The sequence below is a fragment of the Vanacampus margaritifer genome, chromosome 1 (assembly GCF_051991255.1).
Source record: "Vanacampus margaritifer isolate UIUO_Vmar chromosome 1, RoL_Vmar_1.0, whole genome shotgun sequence".
NCBI classification, from domain to species: Eukaryota; Metazoa; Chordata; class Actinopteri; order Syngnathiformes; family Syngnathidae; genus Vanacampus; species Vanacampus margaritifer.
Genome location: NC_135432.1, coordinates 61,476,702 through 61,493,747, shown reverse-complemented (window position 1 = coordinate 61,493,747; position 17,046 = coordinate 61,476,702). Strand labels below are relative to the sequence as shown.

Here is a 17,046-nt window from a genome sequence, read left to right as displayed (position 1 = left end):
GTAGGCAAACTCGGTCCTCGAGGGCCGGAGTCCTGCAGGCTTTGGATTGTTTCCCTGCGCCAACGCAGGTGATTTCAATCAACAGGATCGTTATCAGGCTTATGCAGAGCTTGCTCATGAACTGATCATATGTCAGCTGTGTTGGAGAAGGGCAACTTCCAAAACCTGCAGGACTCCGGCCCTCGAGGACCGAGTGTGCCCACCCCTGGGCTATAATCATAGAAACTGAAGAAATACGGTCAATTCTCAAGCAGTCCTCCAAGTTGTTCGAACAAGTGCATACCAAAACTGCCCAACACCAAAATGATGACCTGGTGAATCTTATCAGACAACGGAATATAGAATTGTAGAAGGAATCCATATTTGCCGCTCAGGGTTCCAAGGCTCCAAGGTGAACGTTTGCGTACCACATTTGTTATAAACCAAAACGATTAGATGTTTGCTCGAGAAACTTCTCAGATCCATTAAGAGATTTTCAAATGGAGTCCTCTCAAAGTACAACATCCGGACCCCAGTCAGTTTTTCATCCCCACTGGCAAGCCTTCGTTTTTGCAAAGGTCCACGGGCATACGTTGAAGAAATGTGCCTTTTCCGTTCCCTCAGTTAGTTTGGAGCCGCTCCCGGAAATCGCTGCCATCGTGCCATAAAATGACGGGAAGCGAAAACTGTTGCCAAAAAAACAAACAAACAAACAAAACCAAGGAGACTTTAAGTAGTCTCAGTACCTCATCACAGACGCTTTTTTCTTAGGCTAGCTTGCTTCTGCTCAAAAAGAAAAAACAAACTTGGACATCAATCCACACGATGGTCCATCTGCGGGCTGAGTTATCGATTGCCGCTTTGTCGTCACGTGTCTATTTTTGGATTGCTGCTGAAGATGTGGCGGAAGGTGGGACAGGGCCGGGATCAATGAACACGCACTAAATGACTGGAAAGCGCATCATGCTAATCAGCCTTATTGTTTGTGAATGGAGTTGAGTGTTTTTTGAAACGCAATGCACTTCCCTCGGAATTGAGGGGAAAGAAATCAGGATTGACAGGCACTTAACTTTTTGTAACACGCCATTTTTTTGTACCCACCGAGCATGTTTTTGCATATTTGAAATCATTTCTTTTCGACATCAGTGAGGCACTTTTATTGTTGTTAATTGTTCGTCTCATTCTGAACACTTTTATTCGCTGATGTGTCATGCTGGACCCGGGGTGAGTATAATAATCAGTTAGTCCATTAAATGATCGTAACTCATTCACTCACTGCCAATGACGGCTATAGACGTCAATTTAAAAAAACTAAACTATTTCTATTTCTATTATTCTATTCATTTGTGATTAATCGTGAGTTAGCTATTGAAGACAAGCAAGTCATTAATATTAAAAAAAATTAATCGGCTGACGCAAATTAAAAAAAACAAAAGAAAAAATTAGGGGCATCAGGCGATTAAAATTTGTAATCATAATTGATCGCATGACTTCAGTAGTTAACTCACGATTAATCACAAATGTTATATCTGTTCTAAATGTACAATAAAAAATTCTAGGTTTTCATACACTAGTTGACAAAAGTGGGAAAAAAAATGTTAAACTAATAGAAATAGTTCAAATGAATTTTTGACGTTTATAGCCGTCAATGGCAGTGAATGAGTTAAGAGTTAGTCTCCACCTAAAAACAATATGAAATGATAATTCAGTTCCGATACTGAATGCGACAAAAAGGTACTGTTGATACTGCAGAACGCATCCAAATGCATCATAAAGCTGATTATTGGCATTCTTAAAGGTAATTTTCCAAACAAATGGTTATAACCTCTTCATGACCATCTGTGATGATGAGTCAGTATTTGTTGTGAACGTTTTATGAAAATTCCACGTTAATTGTATTCAGTGCCTTTTTTTTTTGGTTTTGCAGATAATAAATATGGTTAAAAAAATGTCAACACAGACGTCTTGAATCTCAATCGTCGGCAATTATCAGGGATAGAGATGAGTTATGATTCATATCAAAAAAATTGATGAAATCTGACCTTCATATCATACACATTGTATTTACACGTCTAAAAAATTATTTTTTTCTAGTTGCCAATTCTCTTTTGCCCTTCAACATAAGTAAATAAGGACAGAGTGACACTCAGCAAAGTTATTCATTTGCATATGTCAACAAAGCCCCACCTCTGTAGGATTCAATGAAGTTTTTTCACCCCACATTTTTCTTACTTATTGAATAAGCTCACATTCAATACACCTTTTTTTCCAAAGGAAACAAGTTATTATGTAATTAGCGTGATGCGGGCTAGCTTGACGCCCGTGCATGCCCGCAGTCACGTGCGTCCAAAAGTGTGCAGCCAGCTGGCAGCGCCACAAAACAAATGAATCAGGGGGCGTGGCGAGATGGCTATAAATTCTGTTTGTGAATATGTGTGTGTTCGTCCAAGGTGAACGTGACCCCTCTTTCCTTTTGGCACGTCTCGCTCCATCTCTCGCACACGTCTTGCTTCGTGATCCTCCTCGGACTTGCATCTCATCACGACTTGTTTTTGAGACAGAGAAGCCTAAAGAAAAAATATTCATAGGAAACGGTATTGACACTTGTCATTTGCAAAACATCAAGTGCATTTTTCAAAACAAGTCATACGGACAGAAAACCATCACGGATCATGTTTTCTTGCTCAAAATCCTTAGTTTAGGGTGTGAAAGTAGGGTTTCAAACTAGGCTTAGGGCTTCAAAGTAGGGCTACAAAAGTAAATATCTGTGTTTGATTTCATCGTCTAAGAATAAGACCGTCAAATCGCTAATGCTAATTTTAGTTCTGTTTGAGAAATATACCAAAAGCAACTGTGAAAACAGCGTTTGAGCAACCTGGCCCTCTCATCTGGGAGCAGAAGAAGTAGGAGGAAGAGGTGTAAAAGTTTTTTTTTTTTTTTGTGCACTCAAGACGGACTCCTGCCAACCTGCAACGAAGGCAAGTGACGGTAACCACTCAACCACCCGCAGCCGGAAGAGGTGTGAACGCGCAAGGCAAGTGTGAGACGGTGGCCTGCTAGGCTTCACATCCAATACGAATATTTAGCGTTAATCTATTTTTATATATCAAAGCACTAGGTGAGAGTATCATAATAAATTTGGCACCTTAATAGTAAGAAGACGATAAGGGGTGGAGAGAAGAAAATCAGTGACAACTTTAGCGGGAAAAAACGAAAGCACAAAAACTAGCTATTAAAAAAATAATTATGATTAAAGCAAATCTCAGACCAGTAACCATTGAGAAGTCTGTAGAAAACCCTTTCAAAAAAGGTTAAGAAAAATGTAGCCGTTAAACTATTATACTAGCCATGATAATATGGAACAGGAAGGTCTTAAAACTGTGCCAAACAAATCATGCGTGTGACACACTGGCGACCCCTAAAGGGACAAACTGGAAGTTGCAACAACAACATTAAATGAAATAATAACTGTTAGAGTTTTAAAGTATGGTTTTAAACTAAGGTAAACGTTTAAAATGAGTGCTTTAAAGTATTATTAGGGTTTCAAATATGGGTTTACATTGGGGTTATGCTTTTAGAGTAAGGTTTAAAAATGATGGTTAGGGTTTTATAAGCTATGGGTAGGGTTTAAAATTTGAATTTAAAACAAGGATTAGTGTTTCAAATTAGGGTTTCAAACCATTGCTGTGCAGAGGGTGGGGCCAAAAGGGGTGAGCATCCACCAGGCGTGGAGGGGAGCATCCACAGCACCAAAAATTTGGGCCATTGAGATTATTTTGAGGTGACATCCTACTGTAATGGGCATAACGTTAGGAAAAGTCCACACAACAAAAAAACTGCATTTTTATCCCCCTGGGGACATCAAAATCAGCCTTGAAATATATACAAATAATAATGATTGGGAATTGTTCAAATAAAAGAATTGTTCAAAATATTGTAAACCACAAAAGCTTATTTGTGGCCAAATAAAATGATGAACGTTAAAAAAGAGAATTTTGAATCACGCATAAAGGTCAACCTTATCTCCATCTCCACGTGACGAAGGTGTGCAGAAGAGCTGAGGACAGGCGAAGGTGACCAAGAATGGAACATTGAGACTAAAGTGCCGCCGGGTTGTGCTGATGCGGGTTCTTTTGCCGTTACTGAGGTGAAGCACATTAAGTGAAATGGATGGATGGGAAAAGGCAAGGATGGAGGAGGGAGGAGAGGGCCAAGCGCTCACATGGCACAGCACATGCTCCTCACCGGGCCTTTTCTCATTAGGACGTGTCACGCGTGTAATGTCGAGGGAATAAATCATGCTTGTTTACATCCAGGTGTTTTTTATTTCAAGGGAGGAATATTAACCCTCTGCTGGGCTCGAGTGTCCACCTCGATTCCTTTTTACATACCACTTTCGCTGTGCAAAAGTACAAACTGTATTTGATTGTTTATCAATATAGTATTTAAAACATGAATTCATTGAATTTGTAGTTACAGTATACTTCCTTATATCCCATATTCCGGGTTTAAAATCCCGCTATTTCGATTATTTCTTTTGGTTATAATCACTCAATGTAGTTTTTTTATTTTGGGATGTAATTCTACTTTTTGCCTTGAGATGGCAGCACACGACTGTGTTTAACAATATATATGTGAAAGAATGGAGAGAACAAAGCTGTAGTTTCATTTTATGATTGCCATGATTATTGATGTATTCATCAATAATATATATATATTGTGAGATAGTAAGTTAAATTTGTTAGATTGGAGGGGGGAAATGTTTTCTGTAAACACAGAGATTGGTGGACTGTTACAGTGTGCACATGCACTTGGAAACCCTCACTTGCTTAAAAAGAGATTAAAGAGAGACTCCACTAGAGTGTGTTTTGTTTTGTTTATAGACGTTTAAGTCCTAAAATTTAAGTTTTTGTATTTTAGGCTTTTAAAGACTTTTTTGAGACCCCGCAGGAACCCTGGTTGCACAAGATTGCAGTTTCCTTAGTGTCTAATCTATCACTTTTTTTCTTCTCAATTAAGAACACAATTAGCATGAAGATTAGTCAATATTTGACCAGCTATTCGTGAGCTAAACTGTCAAGCTAACTTAGTTAGCTTAGCTTCATAGCTTACACAGCTGGCAGTTGAAGGTAAATGTCGAAGTTTCTGTCTCTTATCTTCAAGCGGCAAAAATCGCGCATGCGATTATAATAATAATGCTAATAATGGCACATAATATTAAAAAACATATTTCATTTGTACAAAAAAATACTTGTAAGTCTTTGAGTTCAAGTCAAGTGGAGCCTCATAAATGCCAAGTCAAAAATAAAATCGAGCCGTTCTAATTTTTAGTCAAGCAAGTCATAAAATCAGTGACACCGGTTGACCCGAGTCCCCCACCCCTAACGCATACTATACAATAAATCGTATACAGTAATATTGCAAACAGTAGACTGTATATCATGTCATACCATATATCATAACATGACTTAAACCGTACTATTATTGCATCCCACCTTATGTAGAATTTAATAAACATGTGAAAAAAAAGCCCCCCCCCCCCATCATCATCCTATATGACAACAGGCTTAATCTGCTCAGGTCTGTTAATGTAAGTTGACACGACAGAGCGCTGATACGTGGTCATGTCTGATCCTCTGCGACGACGCAGAGCCCTCCCATAGATGGCGCTAACTTTCTTCCTGAAGTATTGCCCAGAGAGGACGTAGAACACGGGGTTGAGAGCGCTGTTGAGGACTCCGAGATAGACCGAGACCTGCCCGCCGATGTCCAGAGCGTCCGACCACGCTTTGACGTCCAGTACGTGGATGTCGCAGAGGGTGTCGATGAAGGTGAAGACCTGGTAGGGCCCCCAGCAAAGGATGAACAGCAGAGTGATGGCGTACAACAGGACGGAGGCCTTTGTGTCGTTCACATCCCGAAGACCGACGTTCTCCTTTCTCCGTCGCAAAGCCCTGACGATGGCGCCGCTGCTGGAGACGATCACCAGAGCGGGGAGCAGGAAGCCAACGGTGTTCTGCAAAACCTGGTTGGCTAACTTCCACGAGCTCCCGTGGCTGTAGTCCAACATGCAGGCCGTCATCTGGATTTCTTCAAAGTGCATCGCCTTTCTGTGCAGCAAGGTCGGCGTGCTGAGCGAGAGCCCGAAAATCCACAGCAACACGCATATCACTTTAGCGTAGCGCGTCCGCCGCAGCCACCTGGCCTTCATGGTCCTCACGATGGCCAGGTAGCGGTCCACGCCGATCATGACGAGGGTGTAGACGCTGGTGTAGAGGTTGACCGTCATCACGCAGTTGACCATCTTGCACAAGGCGTCGCCGTACGGCCAGTGGAAATTGTTGAGGATGTTGGCGGCCCAGAAGGGGAGGCCGCACAGGAGGGCGAAGTCGGCCAAAGCCAGGTTGCCCAGGTAGACCTCGGCCACCGTCAGCCGATCCCGGTGCGCCAGGAACACGCACAGGACGAAGGCGTTCAAGGCGAGGCCCAGCACGGATACGCTGATGATGTACGGAGGGACGATGGTGCGGACGGTGACAAACTCGATGGATGCCAGCGCGTCTGAAAGGGTGCTGTTTTCACACCACCGAGATGCCGCAGCTTGAAGGGTCACCGGCTCCGTAGCCTTCACAACAACAAAAATAACGGCAGTTTTATTGTACGGTCATTTGCGATGCTTCCACAAACACACACAAAAAAAGACGAAACTACAAATGTTTACAGTTGACTATATTAATAGTTTAAACCTTACCACAAATTATGATCCCACAACATTTTAATACAGTTTAAACTAAAGAGTGCAATTTCTGGAAAAATTGCGAGTGAAGGCTGAGAGGCTGAATGAAAAATTGTGGAATTATATTGAATGATATGGAATTATATCAAATGACTTAGAATTAGCTGGACAGTTTAACCTTGCAATGGTTTGAATTGATAAAAAATTATAATAATTAGAAGGCATTTATTAAAAAAAAAATGGAGGGCAAAATTTCTATTCAGTTAAGCTGAATAGTCTAAAGTTGGAACTCGTCGACTAGCTCAAAAAATGTGGAAATAAGAAGAGAAAAATAAACAACGAAAAATGGGGGAAAAAAATCCCAAATTTTGCTCTAGGGATAAACTGAACAGTTTAAAGTTGGAACATTTTGAATAAGTAAAAAAAAAATAGAAATGAGAGGAGGAAAAAAGTTTAATGTTTGACTCCTATTTTGAAATTTGGAAAAATTAGATCAACTTCAAAGTTTATAGATGGGATGGTTTGAATTGGTCAAAAAAATGTAGAAATTAGAGGACAAAACCCCCTAAAATGGTCATTTTTGCCTTTTATTTTGAATAAAGCTCTGAATTAACAAATGGATAATTGACAACCGAAGTAAAAAAAAAAGGTGCATCAGTTATTAAATTTGTTCCGAGGCGACATTTGAATTGAGTACACAACAGGCTACTTCAGTTTTATGCGGATCAAATGCTTGCGTTGCGTGACAATCTCCAAGGCAACTGAATAATTATTTGAATTATGAGCAGCATAACTATCATGAAACAAGTGCTGACCAGTCATGTTTAGCTTTTTAAGTTCTTAAAATATTTACCATGTGATTTAGTCATGCCCTTTATTTATGACACAATATGATGACTCAATCGACAGAGGAGGAAGCATCTGTTGATTGATGCTTCCTCCTCTCGTTCACGATTCCTATAAATACTCCCCGCACTTCTGCTATTTAAGATTCATTCTAGTCAATATAAATCATAGAATATTAAAAGTTCTTACCATGGTTATCAAGCAGCTGATATGTGTTCATGCAGCGAGTGGAAGGAGCAGTAGAACGAGGGAAGGTTTTTGTATATAGAGCGGCATTCTTGCAACACCCCGACACAGCAGCTTGTTTATGAACAGCCCCCAATCCGTGAATTACTGCGAGGCCCTAAATGGAGAAAAAAAACATTCACAGTGCGCCAAATGTGCCCAGTTTATCAAGCTGTTAAGACAACGGAAGATTTATATGACAGAGAGGGAAGTCGGATTTTCTCACCTGGAGCTTATAAATGACACATTGACGACTTTTTCCAAAGTATGACGGCATTCCCTTTGGTGGATTTTACGTGTTTCAGAATTTTTTTAAATGTATTTTTTAAAGTGCGTCAAGGGTATTTGAAGGTCTAACGCGGCGACATCTTGTGGTCATGATGCAGATTGCACCGTCCTCAAAACTCCCCACTATTAAGAGTTAAAACTACCAAGAAATTGGTAACTTGGTTATCAGTATAGCTGGCAATTTGTGTGACCAAAATGTTATAAGAAGAGGAAAAAGCAGAGTTCTCCTGTAAGGTGACGTCACAGCAAGTCACGTCAGCAAGTCAGGGTCAACAGCTCCCTCTCGGAACCCAGATTGATAAGCACAGGCGACCCCACAGGGCTGCGTCAGCTCCCCGGTCCTCTTCACGCTGTACACAAATGATTGTGTGACATCACACCCAGAGAACTTTATCATTAAGTTCTCTGATGACACAGCTATCGTCAGCTTGCTGCAGGCCGGCGGTAGCCCACTGGACTATTTCTCAGAAATAGAGAAATTTGTCCAGTGGTGTGACCAGAATCATCTTGTGCTCAATGTGGGGAAGACAGAGGAGGTGATATTTGATCCAAAAACTGTTGGTGACCACGGGCCAGCCGTCATTAAAAGCAATCACATCAGCCAGGTGGGTTCATACAGGTATCTGGGGGTCCACATTGACAACACACTCAGCTGGAGGGTACACGTTGGAAGTCTCTGCTCCAAACTCCAACAGCGTCTCTATTTCCGACGCAGACTTCGGGTCTATGGACTGGAGCAGAGGACCGTGCTGTTGTTCTACCGGGCTGCATTGGAAAGTATCATCAGATACGGCATTGCGGCCTGGTACGGCAACCTGACTGTGCAGTCAAGGTCACAGATTGCCGGTCTGGTGCGGACTGCCATGAAGATCATGGGGGGTCAGGAATCATCCTTCCCTACAGATGCTTTATGAGCGGTCCGTCACCCGACTGGCACAGAAAATTGTTAATGACCCGACTCACATTCTGCATCATGAGTCCCAGCTACTTAGTGATGGCAAAATGAAGCTTCATGAAGCACTTGTGATTTTTTTTAAGTCCCCTAGATGGTGCTCTTGGTTGGAAGATGCAGTGGAAATTTAATACATTTCCATTGCACTAGCCTTTATATTTAAACCAAGAGCACCATCTAGGGGACTTAAAAAAATATATTTAATTTTAATTTCATCTCTTTCTATTCTGTTGTTTTCTCTTACTGTAAACTGCAGCTGGACGGAGTCCAGGAAAAAGTTCCCCACGGAGAAAATAAAAGTATATCGTATCGTATCGTATCGTACTCGCATGATTTGTTTGGCACCGTTTTTGCACTGGACGCCCTTCCTGACACATCCCACATTTTGGGTTGTTTTGTTTTGGTTGACTGTTTTAGTGTGTGGTCATGCAGTTTTCCTCTGCAACGGGAGTTTGATATACGCCATTTGTGGTTATTTATACTGCCACGAATATTTATTGGAAAAGGCAGTCAGACTGAACGAGGTTTGAGAGGGGACAGAGAGGAAAAAAAAAACGGACAGAACAAGACTAGTTGTAATGCGTTATTACCCACCTCTGCAACTGAAAATGATGATCATTTATTATTCATTTGAAAAACATGACATTTGTTAACTCTTTGACTGCCAGACGTTTTCAGAAAAGGGATGCCGTGGGTGCCAGCCGATTTAAGCATTTTTGACTGATCTTTCAAGGACCACAGAAAATTATGTGTTTGGACTATGGAAACACACATACTACCAAATGAAAGATTGGACTCTCATCTTTCATCAGAAAAAAAAGTTTGTTTCTACCTTACTCCGTTTTTCAGTAATCAACAATAGAAAATGGTTAGTTTCACCTCTGTTTTGAAAAAAAAAAAAACGTCTTTTAACGTCTTTGGCACTCCTCCATAGGATTTTACTAAACGTTATTTAACGTTTTTGGCAGTCAAAGAGTTAAGATCAATATTTTATCTTTTTTTTTTTTGTATTGCTTTATGTGAAAGATGATGACATAAATGGAACCCATAATCACCTTTTGGATTGTGCAAAAAGCTTTATTTGCATGTTTTGCATTTAATTTACATCACAATTCTAATAATAAATACGAGCAGACAGTTGATTATACTAACAAATACAAGCAACAATTGTATTATGTGACAGAAATCGTGAAAGATTTGGGGGGGGAAAAATCCCGGCGACAAGATCTCAAATGTTTGCCATATTGTGTATTTTGAGGTCAGCTAATGTACTCCAGTGGTAGTCCACAAGCCTGGCATGTGGTTCAAGGCTGAATGCCTTTTTGGTATTGCATGCCTTTATTTTGGGGAGTGTCCGTGCACCCTCCCACAGACATCTGAGTCAACACCGAGTGGGTTGCTTGATTGTGGTGTGGTGGAAAAAAAAAAGAAAAAGAAAAAAGAAAACAGCGTGATGGCGCGTCACCACTGGAAACTTTGTTAGTGGACACTGAGTCATTTTCTCTTGCTTGCTCCAAACACATTTAAAGAAAATTACGAGGACTTCGGCGACAGTTAAAGTTGAAATGTGTGCAAACATTTGAATTTGTACTCAATCAAGTGACTTTATAGTAACCGGACACATTTTATGATCGTAAAAGCTCAGGGGTGGCAACTCTGGTCTTCGAGGGCCACTATCCTGCATGTTTTAGATATTTCCCTCCTGCAGCACACCCGATTCAAATGATCATCTCATCAACAAGGTCCTGCTGATCATTTGCATCAGGGTGTGTTGTTGGAGGGGAAACCTCTAAAACGGGTGAACAAATCCGGGCCTTGAGGGCCACTACTATTCTGCATGTTTTATATCAGGGGTGTCCAAATCCGGTCCTCGGGGGGCCACTATCCTGCATGTTTTAGATGTTTCCCTCCTTTAGCAATCCTAATTCAAATGATCAGGATCGTTATCAGGTTTATGCAGCACTTGGTGATAATCCGATCATTTGAATCAGGTGTGTTGGATGAGGGAAACATCTAAAACAGGGGGGTCCAAATCCAGTCCTCGAGGGGCACTCTCCTGCATGTTTCAGATATTTCCCTCCTCCAACACACCTGATACAAATGATCAGGACTTTTATCAGGCTTCTCTGGAGCTTTCAAATAGCTGATCATTTGAATCAGGTGTTTTGAAAGAGGGAAACATCTGAAACAGGGGTGTCTAAATCTGGTCCTCAAGGGCTACTAGCTTGCATGTTTTCGATGTTTCCCTCCTCCAACACACCTGGCTGATCATACATCAAGAACATAGGTGTGTCCAGCAGTCCTCAAGGGCCACTATCCTGCATGTTTTGGATAGTTCCCACCTCCAACACACCTGGACCATCATTTGAATCAGGTGTGTTGGAAGAGGGGGATCATCTGAAACAAGGTTTGGATATTTCCCACCTCCAACACATCTGGCTGATCATTTGCATCAGGTGTGTCGGAGGAGGGAAACATCTGAAATAGGGGTGTCCAAATCTGGTCCTCAAGGGCCACTATCTTGCATGTTTCAGATGTTTCCTCCTCCAACACACCTGATTCAAATGATCAGAATCATGATCGGGTTTCCACAGAGCTTGCTGATGAGCTGATCATTTGAATCAGGTGTAGTAGGAGAATTTTGCCTTTGAATGTAAATGTTTTTGTGTGTTGTATTTCTGTTCTACAAGTAGTACTGGTATGTAGTTGAGGTATTTCCATAATAATTGAGATGAGAATCTGTTTTTCATCAGCACCACTTTATGCCAAGGCGAATTCTCACCCCTGACCCGACTGATGAGATTTTCATGTAAACGTCCTCAATGTTGCAGAAGTGTTTGAACGCGTGGACGATGTCGTCATGCTACTGACAGGCCACTGCTTGCACACTTCCCGAGCCTTTTTCCGGAAGTTTTTCCCAACGATGACATACAAGACGGGGTTGATGATGCTGTTGAAAAAGGCCAAGTAGTCAAATAACTGGCTGGAAATGTCAACGCCGGCTTCCAGCTGACACCCTCGCATCACACCGGCCTTTATGAGCACATCCAGGAAGGTGATGATGTGAAATGGTAGCCAGCAGACGAGGAAGGCCACCAGCACGACCAGCACCAGCGTGGTGGCCTTCTGCTCGCTCTTCTCGGCGTTGAACCTCTCAATCGAGCGCTTGCTTAGCGCCTGGATGATCTTGACGGTGCAGAATGAGATGATGGTAATAGGGATGAGGAAGCTGAAGCTAATTAGCATCACATCGCAGAGCAGCATGACCGTGCGGCTTGGGAAATCAAAGATGCAGGCGGTCACGCCAAATTGCGGGACGTACTTCACCGCCCGAAACACCAACGTCGGCGTGGACAGGAACAAGCTGAAGACCCACACCAGCAGACAACCCAGTTTGGCATACTTGGGTCGACGCATTCGCCCGTGCGACATGGGGTGAACCAGCGCCACGTAGCGATCTATGCTAACCAGAACCAGGAAGTAGATACTGCTGTAAGCGTTCATCTTGATGCCCGCGTTGACCATTTTGCACATGGGCACCCCGAAAGGCCAGTTGAAATCGTTGGCGATGTTGACCACCCAAAAGATAAGACAGGACGCCAGGAGGAAGTCGGCGGCCGCCAGGTTGCTCAGGTAGATTTCGGCCACCGTGCACGTCTTCTTGTGAAGGCAGAAAACCAGCAGCACGAAGGCGTTCAACACGATTCCCAGCACGGCCACGACCCCCAAGAAGATGGGCTGGCTGTTGGTGAGCGCCTCCCATAGGTCCGGATCCACGCAGCTCCTTTGAACCGTTGCATTTTGGTATCCGTCTGTCGCCGTCACATTCAGCTCCGGTGGCCTGCAGGGAAAAGGGATTACAATCATAAAGAAGTCACATGACGTACCATTACAATCATTTGAGTCGGGTGCGAGTTTTGAACTCCGGCAAACCGTTCGATCGAACCCAGGTTAATGTGGAGTTCAATTTTCAACATTGCTTGACAATAATAAGTTTTATGTGACCTCACTAGTTTAAACATGACATTCTGATTATTAGTATTGAGTTATGCAGCAAAATCAATCTCAGGGGGCGGCCATTTTGCCACTTGCTGTCGATGACATCACAGTTGCCCCTGAGCAACTTTGATGTCACCTTCAGTCGACAGCAAGATTTTGCTGCATAACTCATATTCCACTAACACAATATTAACCAGAATGCCATATTTAGACTAAATATTGTAATTTAAAAAAAATGGAGGGGGTTGAATTTAATTTCAAATCGCTACTGCCACCCGTGGCCGAAAAAAATGAAACTGCTATTTTCCGTTCTTCACATACAAATCGCGCACATGATGTCACTTCCGCAGACAGAGGGCGGGAAATTCGAACCCGAATCGGGTCTTCAAATGATTGGCCAGAGGATTTACAGGAGTTCCCATTATGAGCAGCTAATATATCAATCTATGAATTGAAAAAAATGTTTCAGTCATAAATGGTTAAATAAAAAGGCTATTGTGAAGATATTTTTGGGCAAATTGTTTCAAAGTGCAGCTTTAAGAACCACAGAATGATAATGTAAGCGTCTGTAACTTGCGCAACTTTGACTCTCCTCAGCATTCCACTTAAGTTCTCCAAGAGTTCACATCTGTTGTACAATCACGGACAGATCATGGACCTTTCCATGATGAATAAATCACGGTATCATAAATCATGATGATATGATATGATATAATTAATCACAAATTTTATATCTGTTCTAAATGTACAATATTTTGTTTCCTAGGTTTTCGTACTCTTGTTAGCAAAAGTGGTCAAAAATGTTAAACTAACATTTGAATTTTTGACGTTTATAGCCGTCAATGGCAGTGAATGAGTTAACCGCATTATCGAGCGTTTTCGCCACATATAGCACATCGTGCATATTATACGTCCGCGCCATATGCAGTCGATTGGAATTAGCTCCGGTAATGAGCAACAGGCTGGCGTCTGCCGACTGTAATTCCCTCAAGAGAGAGTTTAAATTGGGTACAGCGCATTATGAGTTTTGTGCTGCACGTCCGGCAATCTGTTTCCCTTCAGGCCATTAAGACAACATCAGCAGTGTTGTAAGGGGATGGACGGACTATATTAAGCAAGTTGACAATAACCCAAATTAATATTTCATAAATGTTGAACTTTCTTTGAAGAATCACGGTTGAGTCATTTCAAGTGTTTTATAATGAAATCATGCATTGTGCATTATTATTAGACAACTAAATAGATCATTTGACTAGATTAACAAATTGAATTTAAGTATGCAGGGTGGCGTCATATGCAGTTGGGTAAAAATATATATTGCTGCAAAAAGTTCACTTCCAAGTATATCTTTTCTTTTTTTTTTTTTATATAAATTGCAAGGTACTAAGCCTAACTTTTTCAAAAGTCAGATCCAAGAGTCCCCGGTCAGTAGCGGTATGTTAAAGCCCGTAAATAAGACATAAATAAGATTGCAATCTGAAAGGGTTTACCTTGTAGTCGGAAGATCCATTTGCCCTCGAGGAAAGTCAATCCAGATGTGAGTGAAGTGTGCAGATGCCAGCCCGCGCTCGTCGACGAGTTTCCCCTTCGCCTTCTCCGCCCCGTTCGTCTCTGACTTGCTCTTTTCAAAGAAACTGGAGATGAAGTGATGTCAGCCCCAAAAAAAATATGACTTCACTTCACGCGCTTTTTTTTTTTTCCCCACCCACTCACTGTAACATCATGTCTGCGTTTTTGCTATGTTACTGCTCACGTGTTTAATTTTCCAGTGGATTCATATTTTGGAGATGAAAACGCATTTCATGATTAAATCAGCTGTGCTTGTGCAAATGCTTGCAAACGGGGAGGCCGTTACTTGCATTTTTATCAGAGCTGTCATTAATCACGATTAATCGCTTAATAAAAAAAAAAAAAAAACGTTTCCCTCGCCAAATTTGAAGAGCGCCGGTTATGTGTTCATTTTTTTGACATTTAATCTTATGAGGACGTCTTCAACATTTTCTGATCCACTGCACACGCTCATCCTCCTCTTTTTCTAATCAGTTAATTACTTGCATAATTTTAAATGGGAAAAAAATGACCCCGACATTTTGACATGAAGAAATATTCTAAATGTGATACGCGAACATTTATTAAATGCTTTACTTTAATGCACGTGGTTATGTTTATTGCACAAACACAACCTGTGCTACCTTAAACGTAGCCATCCGCTGTCACGCTAAAGGCTAATCTATGGTCAAAATTAATAGCGCGATTAATCTGTGTTAATTCATGATTAATGCGATCATTTTTTGTGAGTAATGAATCAATTAACGCTTTAAATTTGACAGCTTTAATTTTTATACTATAAGATTCTACAATTGTTGCCAAGTAAAGTTCTAAAGTCAGACAAAAAGTTCCTTTTGAAAGTTTAACTTGACATCTTAAACATCCTCATCTAAATACAACTACTGTATATTTTTTTTTTCATTAAAAAATAGATACTTTTTGTGACTTCAAGATTTTCAACTTTTTGTAGATTGTAGATCAGATTGCTCTTTGACGGTTTCACCATTTTCTGTTCAAAATGATCAACTCATTGCACAATGTGACATCTGACTTCATCCTCCACAATCCTAAAAGTAGCCTGGTGACTAATAAACAGATGGCGTGATAAACATTAAAAAATGGTTCTATATTCTTGTAATATTAAAAGTTTACCGTAATTTCTTAAACATTTCTTAAAATTTAAAACAACTCTTGTAAGAGTGAAAGTCTTTTCCTGCAAATATAATTCTTAATTCCAGAAAAATGACAATATTTTGTTGATTCTTGTGATTTCCTGATTACACATTATCACCCGTAAGAATGTTCTTGGAAACTTGAGACATAAGTATTTAAAAATTATGCTTTTTTTTTTTGGGGGGGGGGGGGGGGGTCGTGAAATTAATTAATTCACTGCCATTGACAGCAATTTAACTATTTCTATTATTTAAACATTTTTTTCCATTTCTGTTAACAAGAGTATGACAGTTTTTTGTTTTTGTTTTTTGTTTTACATTTAGAACAGATATACAACTTATTAACTGATTAATTGTGAGTTAACTAGTGAAGTCATCACCTGATGCCCCTAATTTTTTATAATCTTTTTTTTTTTAAATAATCGTTCTTGTTTTTGTTTTTTTTTAAAGAAAAGATTATTAAAAAATTAGGGGCGTCAGGCGATTAAAATTTTAATCATAATTAATCACCTGACTGCACTAGTTGACTCACGATTAATCACAAATTTTATATCTGTTCTAAATGTACAAAAAAAAAACTTTCATACTCTTGGTAACAAAAATGGGAAAAAAATAAATGTTAAACTAATAGAAATAGTTCTAATTATTTTTTCACGTCTATTGCTGTCAATGGCAGTGAATGAGTTAATTTATGAACTCTCTTATTTTATTCTTGTGGGGAAGGTCAACACTAAAACAACAACCAGAAACGGCTAGCAAAACTATACGTGATGAAAGCGTCATCTACATGACAAACCCGTTAACTGTGTGATTCATCAGGCTTTTAAAAACAAATTTTTTTAAAAAAATACGATATAATCTCAAACAAAAGAGTCTTTCTTGCTGCTCTCTTCAGTTTTGAGACATCATAATAACCATTCTAAGAACCATCGTAAGTGCAGTTAGCCTTTGCCCTTTTGGCGATTTCGCGGTTCACATTTGAATGCGCCACTCAGCAATTTGTGAGCTGTCCAATTGTCACAGCTCAGCTCATTAGGTCTAATGCATTTGCTCCCAAAGGACATGTTTCTAGTTAGCATTGATTGCGTGTTTGAGAGTACTCGATAATGTGCGGAAACATCCGCTTCCACCACCGCAGTTTCCTGCCATGCACGGATTCCGTGGCTTTTAAAAATTCTGTAGTACTTTGAATGAATAATTGAGCGGCTGTTAGGGACGCAAAGTGTGGCTCCAGAAAGTTGTCATTCCGTTCTCTCGCCCGCAGTTTGCTTCCTGTGACGGCAGATTGGACGAGCAGTCTA

General features: G+C 40.7%; 2 protein-coding genes across 2 annotated transcripts; both read right to left on the bottom strand.

The window, feature by feature from the left end:
• Positions 1-5,530: 5,530 nt before the first annotated feature.
• bdkrb1 (bradykinin receptor B1) lies at positions 5,531-9,049 on the bottom strand. The gene is made up of 2 exons (XM_077559933.1): positions 9,038-9,049; positions 5,531-6,604 (listed from the first exon to the last, which is right to left on the bottom strand). Exons 1-2 carry the CDS (start codon positions 9,047-9,049, stop codon positions 5,531-5,533), a joined length of 1,086 nt encoding a protein of 361 aa, XP_077416059.1.
• A 1,077-nt stretch (positions 9,050-10,126) lies between these two features.
• bdkrb2 (bradykinin receptor B2) lies at positions 10,127-14,920 on the bottom strand. The gene is made up of 2 exons (XM_077580737.1): positions 14,516-14,920; positions 10,127-12,867 (listed from the first exon to the last, which is right to left on the bottom strand). The coding sequence occupies exons 1-2, from the start codon at positions 14,533-14,535 to the stop codon at positions 11,832-11,834; spliced, it is 1,056 nt and encodes a 351-aa protein (XP_077436863.1). The 5' UTR covers positions 14,536-14,920; the 3' UTR covers positions 10,127-11,831.
• Between the last annotated feature and the right edge of the window lie 2,126 nt (positions 14,921-17,046).

Excerpts from the sequence above, each read along its gene's own strand:
- bdkrb2 (XM_077580737.1), bottom strand. The coding sequence starts at position 14,535 with ATGGATCTTCCGACTACAAG. Across the intron at positions 12,868-14,515 it reads ATGGATCTTCCGACTACAAG|GCCACCGGAGCTGAATGTGA; the intron begins GTAAACCCTTTC and ends TTTTCCCTGCAG.